At 55.1% G+C, this 17,340-nt stretch overlaps 5 protein-coding genes across 5 annotated transcripts; 2 read left to right on the forward strand and 3 right to left on the reverse strand.

Annotated features, from left to right (window-relative positions):
* Positions 1 to 5,950: 5,950 nt before the first annotated feature.
* On the reverse strand, positions 5,951 to 6,310 carry CTAM01_12118 (uncharacterized protein; the record flags this gene model as incomplete). The annotated part of the gene is made up of 1 exon (XM_060528125.1): positions 5,951 to 6,310. The coding sequence occupies one exon, from the start codon at positions 6,308 to 6,310 to the stop codon at positions 5,951 to 5,953; it is 360 nt and encodes a 119-aa protein (XP_060377258.1).
* Positions 6,311 to 6,675: 365 nt separating this feature from the next.
* Positions 6,676 to 6,777, forward strand: CTAM01_12119 (uncharacterized protein; the record flags this gene model as incomplete). Its single annotated transcript, XM_060528126.1, has 1 exon — positions 6,676 to 6,777. The coding sequence occupies one exon, from the start codon at positions 6,676 to 6,678 to the stop codon at positions 6,775 to 6,777; it is 102 nt and encodes a 33-aa protein (XP_060377259.1).
* A 465-nt stretch (positions 6,778 to 7,242) lies between these two features.
* On the forward strand, positions 7,243 to 7,473 carry CTAM01_12120 (uncharacterized protein; the record flags this gene model as incomplete). Its single annotated transcript, XM_060528127.1, has 1 exon — positions 7,243 to 7,473. The coding sequence occupies one exon, from the start codon at positions 7,243 to 7,245 to the stop codon at positions 7,471 to 7,473; it is 231 nt and encodes a 76-aa protein (XP_060377260.1).
* Positions 7,474 to 8,484: 1,011 nt separating this feature from the next.
* Positions 8,485 to 9,264, reverse strand: CTAM01_12121 (uncharacterized protein; the record flags this gene model as incomplete). Its single annotated transcript, XM_060528128.1, has 1 exon — positions 8,485 to 9,264. One exon carries the CDS (start codon positions 9,262 to 9,264, stop codon positions 8,485 to 8,487), a length of 780 nt encoding a protein of 259 aa, XP_060377261.1.
* A 3,125-nt stretch (positions 9,265 to 12,389) lies between these two features.
* On the reverse strand, positions 12,390 to 16,286 carry CTAM01_12122 (uncharacterized protein; the record flags this gene model as incomplete). Its single annotated transcript, XM_060528129.1, has 3 exons — positions 12,390 to 12,958; positions 13,185 to 13,706; positions 15,011 to 16,286. 3 exons carry the CDS (start codon positions 16,284 to 16,286, stop codon positions 12,390 to 12,392), a joined length of 2,367 nt encoding a protein of 788 aa, XP_060377262.1.
* Between the last annotated feature and the right edge of the window lie 1,054 nt (positions 16,287 to 17,340).

Raw genomic sequence — 17,340 nt, forward strand, 5'->3', positions numbered from 1 at the left:
CCTGCTCGAAATTCCTTCGTTCAATTAGAATGAAGTCGGTGAGGTGTATCGCTTGTGATGTGGTGCGATGTGGTTGATCAGATCAGGGTGGGCGGATGTTCTCGAGGTGAGGGAGTCTCGGTATTAGTCGCGTCCAGCAGGTGATCGGGATGTCGAGGATCGTTTGATTCACGGAAACGCGCAGATGCGGTACTAGGTGTAACTGGATGGTAATAGGTATGGTGCTGTGAAAGCTAAGGGAAGGTATAGAATGAGCTGTGAGGCAAAAGATGCTAAGGAGCGTGGTCTCTGATCCAACAGGGGGAACAGGAGGTGAGATTTTTGTGTGAATAGTGTCGTTTGGTTCGCGAAGAACGAATGTGTGTAATTCAACCAGACGGGAAGGAACGTAATAAGAATGCCCGGAAAGGAGTGACGGGATTCAGAAGCTGAGATGGTTGAATTATTTCAAGAGAGTGACTGTGAAAAGGAAAAAAAAGGAGTGGGGGAAGAGGAATAGGAGGGAAGGGATTGTCGTGAACGACGAGGATGACGATGAGGAGATGGGATGAGGAAGAACACCAGGAGGGATGGGGGCAAGAGAGGAGAAAAAGGAAAAGGAATGGATGGGCGCGAGGCGGCGGGCCCCAGTAAAAAAAAAAGGGAACAGAACAGACGAACGAACGAACGAAGGAACCGGCGCCAATCCACCCTGTTCCTAGGTAGGTGTGAGGTGCCTGTCCCCTCCTGCTCCCCTCTACGTGTAAGGCAAGGTACCTTTCCCCATGGACTCGCCTTAGTTCCAGGAGTTCCCTTTTTGCTGCTCACCTACTTTGTTGCGCCTGTAGACACGCCTTGGGTACTTTCTCTCTCACTACGAATACTTGAGGTGCTGTCTACTTAGGGCTACTCGCTGGGAAGAGGTCTGGTCTGGATGGACTGCCCCAGGGTCGGGAGAGGAGTGAGGCGTGTGGGTTGCGGGCGGGCGTGGGACGAGGGTGTGAGGCGAGTCGAGTTGGGGTGAGGTGTGGAAAAATGGGGCTTTGGATGACAGGGGGCAGGAAAGACCGGACGTGGGACGTGGGACGTGAGGTGTGCAGCGGCGGCTCAGCAGCCAGTCGTGTGTGCGGTCTGCGGGATGGTCATGGGCAAGGGCATAGGATGGGGATGGATGGATGGGACTGTTGGTGTGAAAAGGCACCAGTTAGAAACGGTCCATAGGTTCCATGAGTCCATACCTTACGCAGTATGTACCTTCTTCCGTACGGAAGCGAAGAGACTGAGGTTGAGTCCCGTCTGCTACTTTTGTAGAAAACGTGTGCTTTAGCCCTAGGAATAGGTAGGTCGCATCATGTGAATGTACCTTCCTTGTGGTAAAGTGCTCCTGTAGCCTCTTTCCTCCGCCCCTTTTTGGTAAGTAGGGTTTGGGGCAGCTCTTGCTCTTGCTCTTTCCCGACCACGTTCCGTTCTCTCCTCGACGGCAGGTGCAGTGTTCAGTGTCCACGAATGGGTGTGGAACTGTAGATGGGGCAGACACGCCGCACGCCGCACAGGAGAAAAAAAACTGTGAAAGCCAGATAGATAATTGACACACCCAGACTGGTGGACGCGGCGGACTGGACGTGGATGTGGACACTTGAAGTCTGGACGACGGACGTTGGCGGGGGACGAAGACGAGGACCGGGGCTGGACGTATGGGCGACACCACCAGCAACCAGCGGCCAGTGGCTAGTGTACATACAATGACTGGGTGCACAGGGGTAGTGCCAGGTACGCGCCTTCTCTCATTTGTCGACAAAAGCCACTTTACCGTTCGTACCTGCCGCCGATGAACGGAACCTGTCCCAAGCTGGTAAACCTTGCCTCAAGTGGCTTTAGCGGCTTCTTCCCCCCGTTTAGCCTTTTCTGACCTTCTCTCTCGCTTCCACTTTGTCTCTTCCTCTCCTTCTCCTGCATAGCTGTTCTTAGCCTCCTCCATCCGTCCCGTCTTTTGTAGACTGCTCGCCCATCTTGCTTCTATTCGTACTCCGTTCTGCGTGGGCGTCTTCGACCTGATAATTGTGCACCTCGTGTGTGCATGCGAGTATGCGTTGTTGACCGGTTCCTGCGTCCTGCGCCTCACATCATGCATCCCCCAATCCAGATCCAGACCAGCCAAACCAGCCAGACCAGCCTCGTTCCCTCTCCGCTCTCCCACACCAGAATGACTACACACCGCCGCAACGCCGCGCGCCGCCGTTGGTCCATCGGGGCTGCTGATAGGAGGTGCACCATCGCACCCGCCATGGATCATGGCCCTGCTCGTTGCTGCAGTTCCTTGCCCTGTTGATGCTGGACTGCTTTCTTGTACCCAGTGGCCATTGAGGGAAAGGTGGGGGAGCAGAAACATGCAGCGGCCGAGGAGAGACCAAACACGACAAAAGGGAGGCCTATCCCAGCAAGCGGGAGGCCAAAAGGGAGACCGGCAAGTGCCAGAGTACCTTTCGCTCTCTATTGTTGGCTTCGCGGCGTCGCGCCCGATGGACGCATTGAATCGAATCGCGCGGCATCCGTCCACCACCTGGACGCCGATAGACACTCAGCATCATGCCTACGCAGTACTTACACGAACACATCCTCAGGCTCTGATTATCAAAAATCGTCCATCCTTTCCTACCTCGTGTCCGATGCCAGGCTACCTTAGTGGCTAGTATCAACTAAAGAGTATCCGTCTCCTCTGTAGGTAGACAGACACTACCACGTGTTTTGCGGCTCGAAAGATGCCGCATAAGCATGAGGTAACGGGTGAGAGCGCGCATCATCCGGCCCAGTCTCTAGATCGCTGCCCGCTATGGGTACTCGGTACAAATAGTGTCGCCTATCCTTTTCGTCCTCACCGTCTTGTGACTCTCGTCCAACGCAACGCCAGACGCCGTGGGTCGCGAAGCATGAGCCACGGCCGGGGATTGAAGCAGAGCAAGATACTCGCAGAATGTGTCGCGCTTTCCGCCAAAATGGCCGTACCTTGCGCGGTAAGTGAGGGGAGACGGACGAAAGAGTCTCCATCCTTTTTGGGGGCCGTAAGAGAAATTCGCGGCCGGTGTCTGATGCGCGCTGCATCAACATCTGTGGAGGCGAGTGCGGATCTCCCTCAAGACTCACGCTGTCTGGCTGTCAGTGGTCAACCTCCACCGCCCGCATCCTCGCTCCGTTGTTGATCGCCCTGGAAGGCTCGGCCTCGAGGCTTGGTCCTGTCGATTCTGGCATTCTGCCGGGAAAGGGAGGCATAAGAGCCGGACGGTGGGACGATGAACGGAAGGTCCAAGGAGGTTCCCGTCAAGCATGACTTGGAAAGGAAAGTCCACGTCTATGGAGTACGTACTCCATATTGTGCATGCGCAGGTACGTACACGTCTGGCTGTGACTGTGGCTGATGAGACTGTGTGGGCCCGGAACGGAGCAAGCAGTGAAGCACAGAGGCATGGGCGGGGTCCATCTTTTTGGTCCGGTCCTCAGGCACAGGGGTAACTGACAAGGTAGGTACTTTGAATCCATAATGCAGACATCCATCAGCAGACACGTCGGACGGCAGCTCGAAAAAGGGGATGCAAGGAACGAATGGAAACATGTCTTGGCCCAGAGAACAAAGAGAAGTGGAATTTGTGTTCTAAACTTGCAATGGACGGAATCGTACGTAGACGACACGAACAACTCCAAGCGGAGTCAGCGGGCATCTTGTTTTTGAATCACTCGGTTCGGGGCTGTTGTCATGCGAAAGATGCAGCCGCACTCCATATTCCGTACCAAACAACGCCAAACCTGGAAGTCTCGCAGCCGCAAAGCCACGACCGTCTTATCGGTGCTGTTTGAACAGGGGCTTGTTTCCGTACCTACCTATGTATCCGTTCCCCCTCTGAATTCTCACAGACATCCGCACCTTGTGTTACGGATAGCGATACGGATGCTGGCTCTTTGGTTGTTCGAGAATCAATACCAACCAGTCCAGCCAGACATCCTCCAATCCTCCGACGTCAAGATCATCCAAAGTCTAAAGTCCCCGAATCCCAGCCGTTATCTCGTCCCGACATCCAGGCACGGGTAGGGGAGGGTGCTATAATGTGTTTTGTTATGCATTATCATGACACCTTATCCCGCCAATCTGTCGCGTCCCTCCTACTCCATCCCTTCCCGCATTTTCCATCCGTTTGCCCTTCTGGGCTGTCTATCTTCCCATGTCGAGTTACCAGGGATCGCCCACCACCTTGGTGAGCTTAGACAACGTTCCTGGAGCCAAGATATCCATCCTACTGTGTACCCAGAACCAGACTCGTCATGTGCGGGCAAAACGGCAGGCCTAGTCGGCCCAAACTGTCCCGTCAGTCTTACGTCCGCGAGACGGTGGCAGGGATGCTTAGGTTCTCTGACGAATACTTCGAGCCCCTCAACCAAAAAAGACCCGCAACGGTTTGTTCACAGTGCGCGGCTTCTCCGCCTTCCGTTGCACTTGCCAGTCGCACTTGCACCAAACCTAAGGAAAGAGCCACTAGCTGTAAGGTACCCGAACGGAGGAAGGTACGCTGGATACCTATGTCCCACCTTAGAAACGTCGCTCCCTGACCCCTGCTCACGTCGTTCATCCAGTCTTTTCCCGATTGGAACCTCAGGTTGATTTCCATCCACCCTCTTTCTCTCTCGCTCCAAGTCTCCAAGTCAGATCTCCATGCGGTTGCAGCGTGAACTTTCAACATGGTCCTGTCAACCTGCATCATACTGCAGGTCGAGGGCGTCTTTTGCTGGCGCCGGTCGATCACGGTTGGCATCACTGCACTACACTGCTGCACTGCTGCACTGCATTCACAATGCACCACTCGCAACTGGGATAAGCCACATATTCCAGCGTCACATCGCTGGCTCGTCTTCGACCATTTGCTCCCACACTGTGTCGTACCTGACGTCTCTTTCGTCCGGTATTGTCCCTGTTCCTGGCGATCCATGCTCCCCCTCCTCGCCCTCCTCGCCCGACATTCACGCTATCCCCTCGCCCCCAAGACGCGTCCTCCTCACACAAGCCGTGTCAGGTACACAATGATCCGCCAGATGTTGTCGACTGCATCCTGACAAGCTGTGTCACAGACGACTCCAAACGAAACCATACAAACCCGCCATGGCAACCAGGCACCTCTCGAAATAGCACACAAGGTTTCGTCGAATCGAATCGACGGCCATCAATCATTGTCCAGGGCATGCAGTCATCGATCTAGGCAGCTTCTGTCGTGGATCGTTGCGCCGCCTGACCTCACATATGCTACATGCGGTGCCTGGTTGCTGTTCTGCCCATACACACACACCGTTCGTCCTCAGCTTCCGTCCTCAGGCTTGGATCTGCAAGGCTCCGTTCTCCATCTTCTAAACAAGAATGATCCGTGGCGAAAAAAGGGTCGCTCTCGCTTGATATGGTGACGCCTGCCGCTCTGCGCAACAGTCACGCAGCACAGAGACACCTGCCAGACGATAGCTGATCCACAGACTTCTGCAGCCGGTAGTATGCGACTGGCGGTCAAGCGTCCGCTCAGACGCCGCCGTCCCGGCTTTGTGAGCCTCCAGCTCGGAATGGGTCCATCACGAATTCAAGCTGGAGACAAGACTACTTTGAACCTCACTTGACCCGTACGCCTTGCGCTAGCGCCTATCGCCGAGGGCTGACAAGGTCTTCCTAGTCAAGACCGCCATACTGAGTTTGACTGATTCAGCACAAGAAAACCAATGATTCAGTCAAAGTGCAAAGCCTCTTTTACTGGACCTACCTAGCACTTTCCAATCACGAAATATCTGGCTGACGGCTTAGGCCGGGACCAACGTTCAAAAGACTGTTTAAACAAGATAGGCTCGGACCAGCTGGATATTTACTCATTACTGGTCACAGCACAGGCTTTCCCGAGCGGCGTGCCCACTATGCACACCCAGGCAGACGGTTGGTTCACGGCTCTTGGAACTACGCAATTCTCTTGGCCGCCAAACTGCTCGCCCGAGGGAGCCCCGACCGTCCACTTATCCGCGGGGCAGATCTCGACGCCCATCTCCACGTCGCCTTTGCGCCCGCTCGGTTCTTCATTCGAGCGATGGGGGTGATGGCTTTTATGACATGGTCGATGCTCTTGGGGAGATTCTTGTCATTTCGAGGCCATCCCGCCGGGGACGCCAACGGCACGGGGTTTGCGCCTCCAGAGGTCGTCCCCTTTCTCGGACCATCAAGACCAAGCCAGTTCCAGAGAGCCTCCACCCATAACTCAAGATACGTCGGTTGCCTTCTGGAACCACTGAGTAAGCAGGCGTCAACTTCCACAAATGACATGTCGAGAAAGGGGCCTTCCCATGCTGAGCTGAGGTTCAACCCGCCCAACTACATACCACCCAATCTCTTCGGCCGTCATACCGAGGGATGGTGCCGCCACGAATCGTTGCGCAAAAGTCTGAGGTGAACTATGTTTGCTCCATGCTCAGCGTCTCCCTTTGGCCCTGTCTCGCGTCTGCAACAGACATCGAAACGTCGTACCTCTAAAAACAACGCGTCGGGGCGATCGCCTGGCCATTCCTGTGGGAGTGCCGGGAACCAAAGGGATGTCTCAGACAAGACACTAGGGCATCACAAAGATCGCTTTGCACGACGGAGGGTCTTTTTACACACTTTGAGCGTTCCAGTATACATCTAACGAACCAATGCTATCCAACACAACGCCCACGACTGGTCTTATTTCGCTGTCCTCACGTTCGAGCTCGAAACGGTCTTGGAATTCGCATCGATCCTCCCTCCGTTGCTAGACCAAAGGCAGCGACATACTCTCGTCGGCTTTCCAGGAGCCTTCGGCTTCGGCCTTGGTTTTTGGGAGACGCAACCTGTGTTACCTCGTACCTGCAGAAGCGTTATGCAGCCAGAACACCCATCCCATGGCCCAAGTGCCACATGCGCCGAAGACACTGTAACGCAGCGCTAACTGTCTTTGATCATCCGGCCAGCTACCTTCAAGCTCCAAGCCATCCGGCCGTCCTACGGTGACCCATTCGAGATTGGTGGAGGAGCTCCATCGGCCAGCGACGGAGGACGAATATTCTACATTCGGGAGAAGCACATCCACGAAGTTCGGCCACAGAGCAGCTGGCAGATGGATTGCGGTTGCGCGACTGCCGGAGCTTTGACTCTTAATATGCTCAGACGTCCCGGTCTGATCACAACCGGTGACATTGGACATGCTCTGCCAATGTCAGATGACAAAAACTTCAGACGAAATGTTCCGCCCAAGCGCTCATTGGCGCTCGCTGCCGCCGGCATCGTTCCTCGAAGGCGTGGCGCTGTCGAATGGAGCTCAAGCGATCGGAATGTCCCATGCTCGCGCACGCGTCGGCGTATCACTAAGACAGACGGACTCCGTGAAGGCGGCTACAAATCTACCATACACCATCAGGAAGCCCGAAATAGCAATGGGATCCTCCGCCCGTCCAAAGTTCAAGGTCAAATAACACCTCCATGTCTGCATTTGCCTTTGCACTTGCACTTGCATTCATGGCATTGGCGCGCCTCATCCCGGCCAGGTGGTCCTCCAAAGAAGAAAGCCCCGAAGGTTGACGAGGGTCTTGTTAGTATGCTGTTGTTCTCTAACCAACCAAGTAGCTTCGTTTCAAGTGTTCCGAACGACGAAGCATAGAGTTTGACTTCATCCTGCATGGAAACGAGGGAGACCGCACTCGAGAGTCCACAGGCTTCTTTGCTCAAACGAGACAAGTCCGCTGTCAGCGCCGAAGCAAAGTCGTGGAGCAACGGATAGGGGACGGCATTGGGTCGGTGATGCATGACGGTTCGGCTCCGTTTTCCAGAATCGGTCTTGTTGAAGGGGTGCGCGAAGTGCGAGAAGGTCATCACAGTGTTAAGGAATGCGGAAGACTGTCCCTGAGAACTAGTCGGTGTCAGGGCTCCAAGTTGTCTTCAGCAGGATCCGCTTTTACCCCTGAGCGTTGATGTTGGTACCTCGCAACTTTCTCAGGGACGCTGCGGCTCAGCCAACCAGCCTCGAGAAGAACAACAGGGATCTGTCAAAGTCAAATCACTCTCATTGGACATTATGCTTGAAACTTGGCCGAATTCGGTCAGGCGAAAGATCGTCGATGGATTTCCTTGTCGGGTTAGAAAGAGAGCCACTACCGCAGCATCTCAAGGCTCAGGGCTTAAGACTCCCTCATGGAACCAGGGCAGAATCACCAGACATAGAGCCTGGAGGAAGAGAAAGGGAGGGGTGAGAGTCTGAGAGAGGACCTTCGTTGAGGTTCCCCCTGCCTTCCACGCCTCTCTGGCCCCATGGGCCCTCATTCTGCGGATACGTCGTGCCTTTTTCGTCTGATCTTTTCTCTTCCCGCTTCTGGCTCGTGTCTCCAGTCCTAGCCCCCGGTCCGCCTCCGGCCCCGTTCAACAACAACTGTCAGACAAGAGCCCTGTCGGAGCGCGGCCGTTGTGCAGCGTGCTTCCTCCGCGAAACGTCAACCAAGAACCCTGGGGCCTGGGGGGGAATATTTGTACGGAATACAGATAATTATTTTTTTTCGCCGCATAAGGGAGAACGGGGCAGGAAGTCTAGCCGTGACCATTGACGACCGACCGTCGCATAGTTCCGTGCGTTGTTGGTGGGAGATCGTCGTTTTGGATGCCCACTCGCCGTTGGCCTCGGATTCAAACAATCTAAACACTTCTGTTACTGACTCAGCCACCGAAGCCGACGACGGTCGTCCGCAAGTACGGCGGGGCCAATTCTGACTGTGGAATTCATCCATCGCCCTCTTGAGTTGCCAGCCCGCCGCCGCATGTGTCCGGATTTCGCGGTCGCCGGTATGGGCTGCCCATTGCTTCAAAGAATCTGCCCGTCTGGGGTTCATCGCTGCTAGCATCACCGGACGCCGGACGGGGACCCCAATCTCACAGCCTGGCGAATTCGTTCCAGAAGAATCGTCGAACATTGCGAGCCCGAAATCCCTGGCCAACTCCCTTGGCTTTGCCCCTCCCCCTATCTCGAGCCCTGCAGAGTTAATCCTCGCTTGCCGGGAGCCCTTGAGAGACCGGCTCTTGCTGCTGGACCCTTTATGGATAATACGCAAGATTGCCGCAAGAGGTAGACAAGGCGAGGAATAGGCGAGATGTATCGCTGACATTTCCGCCGCAAAGTCGGTGGCACCAACCCACAGAATCAAACGGTGGCATGGAAATCGGCTACTGACAGCCAGGCAACACGAGAGCGTGTGACGCTTTACGGATACAGGGTCCATATATCAGATCTGCTGCTCCGGAAATCCCGTCAGCCGACCATCCGCGGCTACCGAAAAGGCTACAGTCTCTATCAAGCCCGTGTTGTCGATAGTTGGCTAATTTTGCTTGGCTTGACAATGGCGTGCTTCAAAGTCTTTGTCGTTCCTTTGTTTCCACACCGCGAAACGCTCATGGCTGTCAAACTGTCAGTTGCCATCGATACCGTCCCAAAAGTCTGGTTCTGCTTCCGTAGCTACGTCCGAAGGCCCAGAGCCTTCGTGTCGCTTGCAACTGCATTCAGCTCCATGTCCACCACTGACGGAGCATAATCACTCCGCGAAAGTTGACCAATGGGCAGGTTGCCAAAGCTGGGGCTCCGCCGAGGCATGAATGATCATCGCGACGCTGCGACAACACATCGAGAAACGCGCCTTGACGCGTTGCCATTGCTTACTCCAATTGCAATGTTTTGAAGCCTCATGTGCAAGATGGTGCATGTCCACTGCGCATTTTACGATTGTTTACTTCCCATTACATGAGAGATACTGTGCAACGATCCAGATAGACACTAGCGACTGTAAGGCAGAACTCGAGATCCCACAGCATCGCACCACTAAGCTCGGACGATTATTCATTCTCCTCAATCGACTTGGCTACAGCCTACCTGTACGAAATGCCCTCTATACTGGCATGCAATCGACTACAGGTTACCAACGATCACGAACACAGCGTCTAGCGAAGCCCCCAACAGCGCAGCAGGGTACCCAAAACTACCGTGATACCGGGCCAAGCATTCCCAATCGAGTTTGCTGAAACTTAGCAGGTTATCGCTTCCTCGACAAGCATTACAGGCATCGCTGAGAAATTTCCGATTGAGCCTAGCTTCCCCGCCGGCAGAGGAGGGAGGATTCGTGAAGGAAAGAAAAAAGACCACCAGTCATGCGACGCCAGTCTCCAGCACGCTCACGCTGCTCCGCCGCATTGTTTGGCGATGCGCGGCAGAACATTCTATTGCTACAAAGACCTGCGTGCTCGGGCCTCTAGAGGGGACAGGAGTGAGGAGGGGAACCACGTCGGCATGAACCAAACTGTGGGCCATATGGAGAGGCTGTGCCGGACTTGTCCCTGCTCGTCGTCTGTCTGCGACGTCGACGTCGTGCACCTGTACGAGATCGCACAAGGGCTTGCAAGAGGATCGACGCTAGCGTTCGTCTGATGTTCTCCCCGGCCCTCACCGAGACGGGTCCCCTGGCCGGCATCCCGCTGACACCTGCTTGACCCCGAGACGGGACTTGACCGTCGAATTGTTCGGATCAATCTATTCTCCCGGGTTGATCCAGCTTCTCGGCGATTGACAAGACCTACCGAGGGCTTCTTTCCATGACTCGGTATAGGTAAACTCAAGCGCGGAGCGTCCCCGAAGCATAACCCAAGTGACGAACGACCTTTGGCACTATGGACTGACTGGGTACACTAACTAGCCTTGCCGCATGATACTAATGGATTCCCTGCTTCGTTCGCCCGCCGTCCGAACTGCTCAATTCGAGTGGGTTCACTTTATATTTCCAAGCCGTCTAAAGCAAACCTATATGTCTGCTTAACCACGCCCTCGGTTTTCCCTTGGCCCAAAACGGGTCAGCTTGCGCAAGATATTGAAATGGGACCGTTTTCGCACTAAGAAGCAACACTCTATGCATGCCACGCGGCGTGTCGAAGACTGGAAGGAATAGGAGAGGCCTGGTGATTCATGGAATATGCCAACTTGAGCATACACAGCCGGGGCAGCATTTTGCTAGAAAATCCCAGGATCTACGTCTTCTGGATAGCCTTCACTTTGTCTGCTCACGGGAGATCGGCAGAAAGCCACGTTTCTGGAGACTTTACCCCTATGTGGTGCCCCTTTTGGATGTAATGGCTGACGTTCGTTGTTGCTCCGTAATGTTTTCAGCATGGTCACTTGCAACTTCACGGGCTACGGCTTAATACCACGACGAATGCCTCCAGACAGGCTCTTCGCTAGTTGGTTGAAGATGGACGTTGCAAGGCCCCACGACAGGGAGAAAATTGAGTGGATTTGGACAGTCGGGGAGTGCAGACGCAACATATCGTTGGCTGTATATCGAGCCTCTCGGGTTGTGTAGAGCTGATGCCGTATTCATATATGGGCCGATTTGTGTCGCCCTATAGATCAATAAGCCTATCTGGGATTTAAGAAGATGGGAGGGACTACGATTGCCTTTGTGACATCTTCATACTGCGTTGTGAGTGGTCGACTCTGACGCCAATTGCTTTGCATGTCAGTACCTAGCCGAATGGCCTCCTGCGTCTGTCACACTGCTTCAGGTATACTATTTGCTCAGTTGCATGGACCAAAGGATTATCATGACTGACTAAACATCGGAATCATCAGCGCATTATCTACAGAACCTTGAGGTAGGCAGTCTGGGTTATGAGAGGCTGGGCTTACGGCCTATAGGTGGTGAGGCATCACTAGGGGAAAGGAGTCCTCCAAAGTCGAATACTCCTGCTTCATATGGAAGACGAGATCGATTTTTCTCGACCTTTTTTTTTTTTTTTTTTACTTTTCTCTGTGCTATTCAGACCTGACATGCCTGGGTATCTATGCCGTTACGCCACCTTTCCCACTCTCTCAAGTAATGGCGGGAGCAGATAGCTCTGGTTTGAAGGTTGATACTGCTGCCTTTGACTTCCAATCCGAGGGTCCCTCTTCCTCTCTCTCTCTCTCTCGTCTGCATAGTACACAAGAACCGTGACCTTGGTTCCGAGACCACCCCAAGTACAAACTTTCTGTCGACGAGATTTCTGGGAGATGGGACTTGGGGTGTTCAAAGTTCCAGCCAGTTCATTTCTTTCCCATCACTGTTTCCGCCCAAGGGAAGGCGAACAGGCTATGCTCTTGAACTGCTCGCGAAAGAAAAACCCGCTCCCAGAGCGAGCCGTCCAACAAGCCATTTCTCCAATCCCGCCTCCATCTCAGAGGTGTTTCCTTTTGTGTTTTGTTTCCAGTGACATGAAGTCTGCGCAGCTGTCATGATTACACGACTGACCAAACATCAACGGCCCAACCCCCGAAACCAGACCAGATCAGAGGAGCCAGAAGCGCATTCGTCTACAGCCCCCCCTTTCAAAGCTCCTTCATCACCTCCCCAACAGCCTTCTTCGCCATCCTCCGCCTCTGGTCCTCGGGCAGCCCCGCGCTGAGGTCCCGGACAGCCTGCAACTTGCGCATCATCTGCTCAATCTTTTCCACGTCCTCGGCGTCCAGGTCCTCTTTTTCAGCGTCCTCGGCCTTCTTCTCTTGCGTCGTCTTCGCCGAGTCCGGTTTCTCGGTGGTAGCAGCGCCTCCCGCGCTTCCACTCGCTGCTTTTGCCGTGTCCGCCGCTCCCCCTTCTACTACTTCATCCTCATCCTCCAGCCCCTGCTCGAGATTCCAAATCGCCTTCTTCAGCCCTTCGAAATCCGCTCTGTCGAAGCCGAAATCCAGGTTCTCTGGGTCGTCGAGGTCGAAATCGTCGTTGTCGTCGCCGTCGTCGTCGTTGCCGGTGCCGCCTGCTAGAGGTCTGGGTTTCCTGGGTAAATCACCGGCGGCGGTGTCGAGGTCCGAATCGAGGTCTGATGGGCTGTCCATGTCGTCTGCGGCGTCCCAGTCGTTGGATTCGAGGGCTTCGAGGACTCTTGCTATGCCCATTTTCTCTGGCAAAGGGATGTCAGCATGGACGGACCTTTTATGTTGTGCCGAATAGGGGTAGGTTCCGGGACAAAGGTGCTCTACTCTCCCATGGCCCCTTCCTCCCAAAACGGCCCTCAAGTGTTGAATCACGGCTCAGGGGTATGAACCGCAGACTGAATGATCCGAAGCAAGAGAGAGAGCCAAGGGCAGAAACGGAAAAGAAGAGACAAGAAAGGGGATGTGACGAACCTCCAAACTCGTTCCGGCCATCATCCTTCTTACCCCCACGAACCTGCACAAACTCGAGTCCCCACTCAGCGCAGAGATCCTCCCACTCGTCCGCCGTCTCATCCCCGACGCCGATGCCCAACCCGACGCCGTCCCATCCCCACCCGCCGAGCCCTTCGCGAACGACCCTCCCGACCTCGGTGATGAACGCGCGGGTGTCCTCTGGCGAGGGCTGGGGGGTCGTTGCCGGTGCTGTTACTGATGCTGGCGCAGGGGTGGTACCATCTGCCGGTAACGGGGCTGATGTCGAAGACGATGATGAAGGAGAAGAAGGCAGCGCAAAAACAACAGCCAGCCCGCCCAGCACGGTGAGGACCTCCTTGGCCTCGGGCGAGAGAAAGGAGGCGGACCACTCGGCCGGGGAGTCGACGAGGTCCAGCCAGATGGGCACGTCGGCGGTGTAGTAGCTCGTCTTGATGGGGAGGATGTGCGTTGTGCCCGCGAGGGTTGTGGATGCCGGTTCTGGGTGGGTGCCCGTGAGGTCTACCCTTCCGGCGTTAGTACGATACTCTTCCACAAAGTGTTGGCATCTAGTGAGAGTGCGCGGAAAGTTTGCAATATGACGAGTTGCGGAGAGATCATGAGGATGCCGTTGCGTAGTTTCTCATGTGATGCGGGCTTCATTCCCCTTTCATCTCATGAGCATGAGATACATGAGGTCAAGAGCTTCTGTTTGAGGATGCAATAGCCAGATGCCAAGGCTCATGTAAACGAACAGGAGAAAAATAGAGAGTGCCGTTTTTACCAACCTTTAATGACTCTACTCAAATGCTGCGTCGAGTCCGCAAGCGAGACCGCCAACACCCGGCGCGGATTCTTGACTTCCATAACTCTGTCACCTTTCCTTCTTTTCTCGATGTTGTTGGTAGATCTTGATTTCTGCGTATTCAAGGCGTTCTTGTTGTTGAAGAGGATGGAACGTTGAACGACACGACGTTGGTAAACAAACTTGGCGAGCTCTGCGAGTGTTTGAGCTTTTGAACGTTCAGGCGCAATGAGATTGACTGAGGTGAGGTGGGATGGCGGGGCACCACAAAACGGCGGGGTTCCGTCGGCGCAGGGTCCAGATTACCTAACTCTGTGCGGACGGTCCGTACATACTCGTCCAATTGGTAGGTGACCTTTGCCAAAAAAAACTACTCTCGGTCGCCCGTGCCTTCCGGACGGAGCTAGACCCTAACGATGCTCGAGCGTGCTTACACGAAGCGGAAGGGGTCCAGTCCGCTTGTGAGACATGGGACGGAAGCTTCGGGTGCAACATGATGTTTCCCTCCTTCTCCTTCTCCTCCTCCTCCTTCTTACACATGAACCTTCTCTGCTTCTTTTTCTTCCCAACAGACGCAGCTTTGCACATCACCCAATGCACAAATATTGGAAATCATATTTGCTAGCAATTCATCTTGATTGGGTAGTACGTATGAATATATATATCATGCTGTGCTTTTCGTAAGTACTCTGAACCCTCGCTACCTATGCCAAAACAGTGGTATTCCCGAACCAAAAGGGCAAAGAAAGAATCATGATGCGTCACAGTCTGGGAATCATTACGAGGCAATGCAGGAAAAGAAAAAAAAACAAGAAAGCAAAACACCCGCACTTCCAGCCTTGAGCAAATGGAAAACGACAGGAAAACGAGCAAAGTAACCCAGCCGAGGGAACGAAACCAAAAGTCGATGAACAAAACAGCCAATGAACGAGGAAATGAAAAAGCATGCTGTGCTCGAGCGAGACCAAAGATCAACGATCCTCTCCCCATCCAAAGTGCCGATTGACAACATTCATAGCACTAACACCAGCCCTCACGAGCCCTCTCGTCGTCTCCTGATCGATCCCCGCGAGGACGTCTTCGAAGCTCGTGTCCTGTCTCCCCTCGGCATCTCGCAGGTCGCGCTGGTCCAGCTCGCCCTGCCTCCTCTCCAGCACGGCCTTGGAGATGGCCCGCGCCCACATGTTGTACAGGTCCACCTCGGACAGGCTGACGTACTCCCTTCCGCGCGCCGCACCCGTCTGGGGATCTCTGCGGCGTCTGGAAAACGCCCACTCGGCCTCGACGACCTCGAAGCGCTTGGTGCGGAAGAAGAGGTAGGGCCACGCAAAGATCCAGAGGAAGGTCAGGTAAAACAGCCAGCGGATCCAGATGGTCTGGCGCCAGCGGTTCACGCGGCACGTGTTGTAAATCTCGACCGTGCTGTCGTGGACGGGGAAGGAGACGTCGATGCGGCCGCGGTAGTTTGTGGCGCGAACGAGGTCCTCGAGACGGGCCTTGAGGCGCTCGTCGTCGTCGAACCCCGGCACGGTGCGCAGGAGTGAAAAGGTCTTGAGGCCCGCGTGCGAGGCGCAGTAGCGGTGGCACCACTCCCGCAGCGTGGGCGGCTCCTTGCTCACCTCCTCGCCGGCGGCGCCGCCTCGAGCACCCGAAGACCTGCCGCCGAAGCCTGGGGCACGTGTGGGGAAGACGGTTCCGCGGCGGACCTTTGAAAAGTTGTCTGCGGTGCGAAGCTCACGCCAGGAGCGGCGGGTGGCGATATCGCGGTAGAGGTAGGGGGTGAGCTCGACGCGGACGTCAAAGTCGACGACGGTCTTGCTCTCCGTCTTGTCGTCGCGCTTGCGGATGCTCTCGGTGTGGGTGCCGCGGACGCGCAGGTAGGGTCTCGGTGGCGACTGGGCGAGAGATGTGATGTGGGACTCGAGAAAGGCCGGGTCGGTGTCGAGGCGGCGTGAGCAGTGGATTTCGGCACCGGTTTCGGGGTCCCTGCGGAAGAGAAGCGGGGAGTGGCCGGACTCGTCTGCCAGGAGCGGGGTCACGGTGGTAGTTATGTTGTGCTTGGGGTCGAGCGACGAGGGCTCGTCAGTGTAGGACGGAGGCAGGTCGCCGGCGTTGGAAGACGAGGCTGTGGCGATGTCGTCGTAGTAGGGATCGTTTGTGTGGAGGGAGAAGGCGTCGGAGGGTTGGTTTAGACGGAGAGGTGGCGGGTTGGCGGCGGCGGCAGCGGAAACATTGTCCTTCTTGGAGTCTGGTTCGTAGGGTGACAGATCGGGAGAGAAGGCGCCTGGCATCGACATCTTGAGGGAATGGTGCTGTGGTGTTGTCGTGGGGAAGAAGAGGTAGGTCGGTGGTTTTCGATATGAGATGCCTGGTGAATGGTCTCGATGGTAGGATTGATGCGGGCGGCCAAGGCGTAGACAAATCCTCCAACAGCAGCAAAGACGAAAACAACAACAGCCAGCCAGGTAACAAGAAAAAAACGAGAGTCGTGAGGGGATGGGAAAGACAGAAAGGAATGGTGGTGTGTTGCCGACGGCCGTATGCGTTCCTGGGCACCTGGGTAGGCAGGCAGACACACCAGGGATAAATTGCCCTTGGCTTTTGGGTGGTGGTGGTTATTTTGGCTTTCCGGTGGACAAGCGTGACAGGCACGACAAGGTTCCAGGCCCCGAATTCTGCATCCCAAAGTCTTGGCCCCCTTTGGCCACCCAAGGGACCCCTCAGTCTACGGCTGGACTGGACTCTCAGCTCAAGTCGCCGGTCTTCTTTCCCCAGGGGAGGGGAGGGGCCACTAAGCTGCGGCAAGACTGTCATTGGGTGGGAAATTCGCTTTCGACGCCCCAAAAGTTCACAAAATGTCTTCCCTCTCCACTTCCCACGCCCATGCCGCCCTTTGGTGCCGGTGCCGCTGTGCCACACAGCCCACCAGACCAGACCAGACTTTCCCATTCAGGGCGGGGATTGACCCGAACGGTGTCGAGACAAATCGTCCCACTCCTCCCAACTGGTGATGAGTCGTGACTGCCAGTGAGGCCAGTGAGACGTCGCCCGTGCCACGCGGTTCAATGCGATGAACCTGGCAAACTGGCGACTCATTCAGCTCAAAGAAAAAGTGTCAGCTGCACGTCGCGTCTTTTTTGGTTGTGTTTGTGGTCGCATGTTTTCAGTTCGGATAGACCCTTTTTTTCCAATTCCCAATCACTTGGTAGACTTGCCGTGGATGTGCCGATAAATTGATTCAAATGCTACAGACTTCATTTGCCACACCTAGCAATCTCTACATTGCAAAACATCACCATCCACCGCCCAAGGTATAGCCATGCATGGCCACAACATTGAACTTGGGCTCGT

Source organism: Colletotrichum tamarilloi (genome assembly GCF_030869305.1).
Source record: "Colletotrichum tamarilloi strain Tom-12 chromosome Unknown Scaffold_55.1, whole genome shotgun sequence".
Classification (NCBI taxonomy): Eukaryota; Fungi; Ascomycota; class Sordariomycetes; order Glomerellales; family Glomerellaceae; genus Colletotrichum; species Colletotrichum tamarilloi.